At 45.3% G+C, this 8,400-nt stretch overlaps 1 protein-coding gene across 1 annotated transcript; it reads left to right on the forward strand.

Moving 5' to 3' along the window:
* Positions 1-228: 228 nt before the first annotated feature.
* On the forward strand, positions 229-7,851 carry LOC311490699 (interferon regulatory factor 4-like). Its single transcript, XM_084548330.1, has 9 exons — positions 229-285; positions 460-701; positions 1,361-1,547; positions 1,860-1,939; positions 2,446-2,584; positions 2,734-2,838; positions 3,801-4,175; positions 4,848-4,951; positions 5,877-7,851. Exons 2-9 carry the CDS (start codon positions 504-506, stop codon positions 6,036-6,038), a joined length of 1,350 nt encoding a protein of 449 aa, XP_084404456.1. The 5' UTR covers positions 229-285; positions 460-503; the 3' UTR covers positions 6,039-7,851.
* The last annotated feature ends 549 nt before the right edge of the window (positions 7,852-8,400 follow it).

An 8,400-nucleotide genomic window follows, 5' to 3' on the forward strand; every position in this document is an offset into this window, starting at 1 on the left:
GTGTGCGGGTGTGTGACACTTCTGACTGACGCCGGCAGGGTTTCCCCTGGTGTCTTACTGGAGATGGGCCGCTGTGCGCGCTGATAAGCTTCGCAGGAGAGAGAGGCGGTAGCAGCAGCAGCAGCGGCGGCAGCGGCAGGTGCGTCCTCCTCAGCATCCCGGCTCTGTGTCTCCGCCCTCCTTGAGCTCGCTATAGGCTGGGAGGATTTAAGCGCGCCCGCCGGAATGATGAGGGCTTTCTGACACTGACAGATTTCAAAACTTGACGGGTTTCGAGTTTCACAGGTAAGTTAACTTCAGGGCGCATGATAAAGCCTCGTTTATCTGCGTGGGAGACCAGTGGGTTAAACCTTTAGTGGGGTTTACTTTTTTTTTCTTTTTTTTTTAACTTGGATAGCTATATCATTCTACTAGCACTTCCACGCCACACAGATATCAGCGTGTGGTCTTACATTGCAGGACCTATAACGGCGGAGTTGCTGCGTGCGTCTTGTTGGTCAGAGATGAACCCCGAGGTGGATTACGGAGGCTCCGGGAGCAGCGGCAACGGAAAGCTGCGCCAGTGGCTGATCGAGCAGGTGGACTGCGGCAAATACCCCGGCCTGGTCTGGGAGAACGACGAGAAGAGCATCTTCAGGATACCGTGGAAACACGCCGGGAAACAGGACTACAACCGGGATGAGGATGCCGCGCTTTTCAAGGTAAGAGACCCCAGCGTGTGCCCAGCCAGAGGAGGAGAAGAGGATTTTTTCAGAATAAGAGCTGTGCTGATGCGTAAAAGTGGTGCCACAAAAAAAAACACTTCATGATTGATTTAGAATCGTTTTATGTAGCCCACCTCTTCACAAACAATTTATTAGTGACTGAGGCTTATCATTTATTATTATTTTAATGATCTGTGACTATTTTACGTGTTTTAATGGTTCTTAAACTCAAACTTTTTGCGCTATTTTTCTGTAAAATTCGCTGGAGTCGCAGTTAACGATTATTTTCAGTCAATCTGTGGAATATCTGGTCATTTACAATTTAATCTGGGCTATAAAATGAAAAATAAAATTATTTGGAAATTCCGGAAACGCTTCCAAAAGTCAAAATTAGAGTGTAGTTTACTGTCATACAGGAACAAAATAAAGCATCTAAAGATCTGAAAGCATAGAATCTGCAAATATCTTCCTCTTCATCCGTAAAAAACTGTGTTAATGAATTGATTTGACTAATTATCAGCGCACATGTCCACGCACTGAGTACGTCCTCTGAGCCATTAAACGCACGCCTGCTCAGACTCAGCTGAGCGAGGTCAGATTGCCTGGTCCTCTCCGGCGGCTTTAGCCTGAGGTCTCACCCGGCGTCCTGTCTGCAGGCATGGGCCCTCTTCAAGGGAAAGTTCCGGGAGGGGATCGACAAGCCGGACCCGCCGACCTGGAAGACGCGCCTCCGCTGCGCCCTCAACAAGAGCAACGACTTCGAGGAGCTGGTGGAGAGGAGCCAGCTGGACATCTCGGACCCGTACAAAGTTTACCGCATCATCCCCGAGGGCGCCAAGAAAAGTCAGTCCCCCCACCACTAAAACTCCTCATGTGAAACGTTGACATTTGACTCACACAATTATGGTTACCCAGACTGTGGGAACTTTTTTTTTGAAATGCATATTTAAGATAGTGATGACTATTAGTCTTTGATATGGTAAAAACATTGTTTTATCAGACACGACTGGAAATTCTCTGAGTGCAGCTTCGTGTGACTGTTAAAGGTCACTGAGCTGTGATAAACTTTGAAGAGGAGTCAAGCTGGGTCAGGCTGCATCGCTTTATGTTTAAACTGACGTTTTCACATCTGTCTTTGCTCTCTGTCATGTTTAGGACCCAGGCAGGAGGACAGTCCTCTGAGTCCAGGGCTGAGCTACCAGATGCATCCCACTTACACTGGCATGCAGAGTCAGGTGATTTTCATACACACATGGAAATGGAAATGAGAGGGGCGGGGTTTACGAGAGAGAGAGAGGGAGAGGTTGGATGTGCAAGGGGTCACATTGTGTATGCATGAATGAGTTTACAAACAGCAGCCTAGATGCAAAGTGAAGGATGCAGGGTTATGACATGCATCAAGTGGGAATGACTTAAATGGAAATAACTGATATTTAAAAAAAAAAAAAAGAAAAAAAAGATTTGCACATATTTAGCATTTCAATAAAGTTTTCAACTTTCACTGTGAACGTTTTGCAGCCATGCATGTTGCATGTCAGGGCCTTGATCAGGATTTAACCCTGCATCTTCAAGACACATTTTTTATAATTTTATTTGGATCTTGTTGCATTTAAAAAAAAAATCAGTAATCAGTCCAGCTTTATTTCTCCAGGAACATGTTTGATCTGCATGCTGGTACCTCCTCAAGAGAGCCAGCTAATGTTACCCACGCTGAGCTAACGGTTTGTGTCTCTGTCTACAGATGCCACAGTACATGCAGAGTCCAGAGTGCAACTGGAGGGATTACTGCCCGGAGCAGCCCTCTCTGCCCGAGCTGGCCTTCACTCAGTGCCCCTGTCCCCCCCGCAGCCTGTCGTGGCAGGCCCCGTCCATGGAGAACGGTACGCTGCTCACCGGTCGTGCTTTAGTAAAAAAAACAAAAATAAATAAAATCACAGCAGCAGCAGCAGCTGATAGGTGACTGCACTCTTGGCTTTTTATCGCGTACTTGCGCTGAGCTCTCTCGTGTGTCTGCCCTCTGCGTGTGCAGGGTACCAGCTCAGAGCCTCCATTTACTCGTACGGCCCCGCTGACAGCCAGCCGCCGCCGCCTTTCACGCTGGACGCCAGCATCAGATCAGCGGAGCCGTTCACAGGTACGCTTCTTAAAGTTAAAAAGAATCCACAAATCAAGATGTGGCTGCATGCACACACGCACGGAAAGATGCAGATGTTTATCAAGATGCACTTTTAAACCATGCCTTTAAAAAGTCCAATCAATGCAAACCTGCAGGGAGGGACTGTGAAATTGCCTTGAGGGGGGCTGCACTGTCCACTCAGACCAAATCTGTGAAGAAAAAGTAAAATTTAGCAGCTGAAGACTCAAACATTTTACTCAGGAGTCACTGGAATAAATGTTGCTGCGAGTCTGCTGGATGTTTGCTGAGCGCTGTGTATCAGTCTCCTAGTTTTGATCACTAACTTCCCTATTAGTGGCCTGAAATCAGTTGGCACAGCTTTAGTCGAACTCGGAGGCACATCACAAAGCCCCCGACGGAGCCTCTTTAGCTCCAGATTAAGGCCTCATTTCATGATGATGCTGCAGGTTTTTACTTCTTGGCCGATATACTTCATAGCCATCGAAAACGCCGATGATGGTGCAGGCTCTAAAGCTTGACGTCTGACACAAATCTTGCCCCACGGATCCTGTTTCCTCAAAAGCAAAGGTTTCCAGTATGAACAGGCGGATGCCGTCTGCAGCCGCTCTACTTCCCCTCTGGTCTCAGGGCAGTAGCTCCATGTCGGACAATAAAATAATTTGTCACGTGGAGGAGGTTTCTGATTCCATTTCCAGCGTACTCCATCGGTCGAGTTATAAATAGAGTAATGAGGGAAGCCTTGGCTGCTGGTAAACTTGATGTGGAAGTGAAAACAGCAACAACAGTGGTGACAACTGAAATAATAACTTTGATATTTCAGATTCTAGTAGAGTTAAAGCTCAGTTTAGCTCCTGTCAATCTGATTTGTTCCTAAATGTATGGGTATGACATCTACAAAAATCACTCTCAAATGTTTTAAGACAAGTGTTTGTGACCCTCTACCTGTGTCTTCCACCCAGACTTCCGTCTCCATGTGTCCGTGTTCGTGCGTGGCGCTCTGGTGAGGGAGGTGACCACGTCCAGTCCAGAGGGCTGCCACATCGCGCCGTGCTCCCCAGAGAAGCACTACATGTCGCCCGGAGGCCCCGAGGTGGTGCCCCTGCCCATGGACACCTTCTCGGCCCTGAGGAGGGCGGACGAGGGCTCCCCGACTCCGCCGTCCACCCTGGAGAGGGGCGTGTTGCTGTGGATGGGCACGGACGGACTCTACGCTCAGAGGCTGTGCCAAAGCAGGGTGTACTGGCAGGGAGGCCTGTCGCCGTACGGGGACAAGCCCAACAAGCTGGAAAAAGACGTCTCCTGTAAACTGCTCCACACGCAGGACTACCTCACCGGTGAGACAACGGGCTGCAGCACACCGTCCAGTCCTTGATACTTTCACAAATAACTGATTGATTTCAGCTTCCAAAACAGAAATAACGCACATTTTAGCATGTTTGGCTTTTTAGATTTTAGATTTTAAACTCATCAGCGCGGTGCTCTGGACAACAGTTGGGGCACATGAGTCAGTTCTGATGCGCTAAGGTCCACACTGGTCTAAAACCTTACTGTGTTTATTTTCAACTTGTTGCAATGCAGCACTTTGGACTGCAAAAACCCTTTATTGACTCAAACACAAGCAGCCAAGCTGGAACTTAATCCAAATGTAATAGTCTTGATTTTGCATTGAAATCTGAGGAATGATCTGCCCATGACCAAAATATAATAAACCAACAAAATCTATCCAGACACCCCTTAAATGAAAGTATACTTCCTACTGAGCTGTCAGTCACATGATCTCTACACAGACACATCATCCCCACCCACCCACACACTCCTAGTGCCCCAGCTGTGACAAACTCTGACAGCTAATTGTATTTGCATACATGACCAGGACTTTCCATTCTGTTTTCTCTCAAATGTCATTTCAAGTGAACTTCTGCTGAAACCCTTTTTCAAGTTCTGGTGTTTTTCGCTGGCACACGTCAGACCTCATAATCAAATCGATCCTGTTTCCCGATATTCAGAGATTCAGAGCTACGGTCGGCCGCCGTCTCACTTCAAGGTCCTGCTGAGTTTTGGAGACGAGTGTCTGGACCCGCAGAGGCAAAGACGGACCCTCACTGTCCAGGTGACTGCTGCCCTCATGTTTAATGAATTCATTTCAATCCTCACCGTACTCCCGTGCACATTCACATCGTCAGTTCCACGAAAACCTAATATGTACTGGTAAAGTCTGCGGTCAGACTAGTTCCACTTAAATTCTTAAAATCAAAACTAAGATATGAAAGGCTGGAAGTGAAGCGTCGAAACTTTAAACTGCAGTTTGAAAAGCGAGAAATAGGATTTGAAAGTTAAAGCCCAAGATTTGAAAGTCTGTTGGAACTTCTTCACAGTCATAATGTTTCAAAACTAAATTTAGTTTCTAGATTTGTCTCGCTGAGATTCAGCACGGGCCTGGCTCCAGAGCTCCAGAAAGTCTGGACGCGTCTTTGACTTCTGCAAAATAACACACTCACGAACTCGAAATTCAAATGGGCTCTACTGAGCTTCGGGATGTCTGACACAAGTTTCAGGTTGGGAAGACGTAAACCCAAGCTAACCACGCAGCCTGATGCTCAACCACACCACGCGCCATCTGGTTGATTTCTGGAAACGGTTTCAGAAATTGCCACTAGCTCTTCCAGGGTTAGGGTTAGCTGGAAAACAACAAACAACAATCTCCTGCCACTGCTGTCGCCTTTAAATTAAGCAGAACTCACGATGTGGTCGTTTTAAAGAAGCCCTATTGGAAATTTAAGAATAAGAGAAGCATTTTCAAAGATGTGAATTTAAATTTAACCACGCAGATGCTTTCCAAATTGAGAATGACTCATTACATGACCAATTTGGGATGGTTTAGGTCGAATCTTTCTTTTCCAAATGTCAAATTTTTACACTTTTACGTCCTATTTGTGCCGTGTCAAGCCTTAGCTGCTGCTTCAAGTGTAAAATAAAGTCTGATCGAAAGGCTTTCGCCGACTGCTGAGGTCTCACCCTCCTCTTCCATGTCGCAGGTGGAGCCCCTGTTTGCCAGGCAGCTCTTGTACTACGCCCAGCCGACGGGCGGCCACTACTTCCGCAGCTACGAGCACCCGGGGGTCGCGGACCACATAAACGCATCGGAGGACTACCAGAGGGCCATCACACATCACCACAGCAGCAGCCTGCAGGAGTGAACCGCGCGGCTCCAAGAGACTGTTGAAAACTTTAGTCGTAGCAAGGGGAAGGAGGCTCGGAGACAAGAGGAGACAAAAGGAGACAAGAGGACACAGTGGGATTTATAGATAAAATAATGGACTTTTAGCATTGGTTGAATGCGTATGTGTGTGTGTATGTGTGTGTGTGTGTGTGTGTGTGTGTGTGTGTGTGTGTGTATGCGAGGCTGCAGTGTTTTGTTTAGGCTACTGTACGTTTAGGGCATAAAACAATATTTTTTAAATACTTACTATGCAAACAGAACTGACAGCTGAGGTGATTGTACTGTACAAACGGACGGGTGAATCTTAATTAAGTGCCTTAATTAAATAGCTCCATGTTTGGAGGGAAGTGTTCTTTTATTTAGCAGAGACTCGGCAAAGGAGGTAAACATGAGGTTGTAAGCAGGGGCTTGTTAAGTTAGCTTAGCATAGCTTAGCATAACGACTGGAGGCAGGGATTCTGTCAGGCTAGCTGCACCTAGCATTGTGTAGTAGTCTGGTAACGCGGCATTTGGTTTTCACTGTGTAGCATCTTTTTAGCCGATAGGCCTACAGAGCAACAAAAACACCTTAGCATCAATAGCCGTAGCCTACCAATCAGAACCATTTTGGTGCAAACAAATTTAACTCCGTGGCGCTCAGTTGACGTGTACGGCTACGTCACTGTTACCCTTCTGTTCATCAATACTTAAAGTCTGCCTTTATGATATGACTGGCACCAGCAGATCTGCAGGAGCATCAGCAGTTCAAAATGGAGAGACTCCAGATCAAATTTCATGAAGTTAAAGCTTCATTTGACTTTAATGCTGAGCTGCACCTACACATGTCCAGCTCTCATGCTAGCATGCTGTATCTCACTAAGTCAGGCCAAGTGTAAACATAACAATTCACTTTTTTTTTTTTCTCGGCTTGGACGAGTAACTTCCTGGAGTCACATGTGGTTGCCTTGCAACTGCACCCAAGTCAAAAATAGCACGGCCTTTGTTAAAGAGCAAAACTCTTACACTTCAGCTCAAAAACAGGATTTTAATGAATGGATTCTAGAGGCTAGCTCTTCCCCTCTCCTTCCAGTCTTTTTGCAATGCAAAGCTAAGCTAAGCTAACTGACTATTTACTGTACGAACATGCACGCGGTATCAGTCTTCTTATCTACAAGAGACGGAAGTGTGTTTCTAAAATTGCCAACCCACAAACTTTTAGAAGTTTTTTTTTGTTTTTTTAAACCTTGTACATACTTTGTTTTTCGTTGCTAGGAGACACTATCAACACCATTTAGTAAATTATGAATGAAGTCTCGTGACTGGCTGTGCATGTGTGAGAAACTCAGGGCGCTGATTTTTAGATAAGCTTGAATTTTGTATTAAATCATTTTATAACAGAAGCCGGAAAGATATTTTAAATTTCAAAAATAAGATCTGAGACAAGCCATAAAGCATTGTTTTTTTTAAAAAAATGATTTTTTTCTGATATATATATAAATATATGTGTGTGTGTGTATATGTATATATATATATATAAATAAACTGTTAGATTGACAGGCTGTGTTCATAACTGTGAGCTGCGCGGCGTAACGTCAGTACTATGGGTGCATGTCTGAACAGGAAGTGTGGTTGAGATGCAGGATGAGAGGCTGGTTAATCAAACACCACATTATCAAAAACAATGTGATGACATCAGGAGGGGAGGAGAGAGAGAGAGCGAGAGAGAGAGAAAGACAGAGAGAGAGAGAGAGAGAGAGAGAGAGAGAGAGGAAGAGGTTGGCCACGCTTTCCGCACAGCGCTGGGGAGAAAGCCTTCCTGGCTTCTACTCACAGATTAGAGTCTGTTTCCACTTCCATGGAAAACAATCATAAAAAGAAAAAAAACAAAAAAACCCACAAAAATATTTTTGTCACAGCCGCAGAATAATTTAGAAGACGAGGGAGAAGATGTCATCGGTTGGTTTTGATAAACAGTTCAGAGAGCTTACTTTGAACACCCTCTCAGCAGGAAGAGGGTTTTAAGGTTTAATTAAAACTTCCAAGAGCCCAAGGTGACGTCGTCATATAGTGTGATTTTACCAAAAAAGTGTTGCACGCCAGGAACAGTTGGATGAATACACACTCACACACTGATATTCTAAATATCTTAAATTGTCCATAAATCACATAAAAAGGACGTGACTTGAAGTGGAATTGCATTCACAGACTGAAGATTCTCAGTAATCCAGTTCATGATATGTCCAAAAAAACAAACTAAAACAAAGGTCACTCTACATGATTTTTCAGCAGGAAGAGGTTTTCAAGGTTTAAGACTTCCCAGAGCCCAAGGTGACATCTTCATACAGTTTATATAGTAAAAG

The sequence above is a fragment of the Chelon labrosus genome (genome assembly GCF_963514085.1).
Source record: "Chelon labrosus genome assembly, chromosome: 7".
Taxonomy (NCBI): Eukaryota; Metazoa; Chordata; class Actinopteri; order Mugiliformes; family Mugilidae; genus Chelon; species Chelon labrosus.

What these genes read in the sequence shown, in the direction of transcription:
- LOC311490699 (XM_084548330.1), top strand. Translation starts at nt 504, where the DNA reads ATGAACCCCGAGGTGGATTACGGAGGCTCCGGGAGCAGCGGCAACGGA. An exon ending in AGGATGCCGCGCTTTTCAAG is followed by an intron (nt 702 to 1,360) that starts GTAAGAGACCCC and finishes TCCTGTCTGCAG; the next exon opens with GCATGGGCCCTCTTCAAGGG. An exon ending in CACGCAGGACTACCTCACCG is followed by an intron (nt 4,176 to 4,847) that starts GTGAGACAACGG and finishes CCCGATATTCAG; the next exon opens with AGATTCAGAGCTACGGTCGG.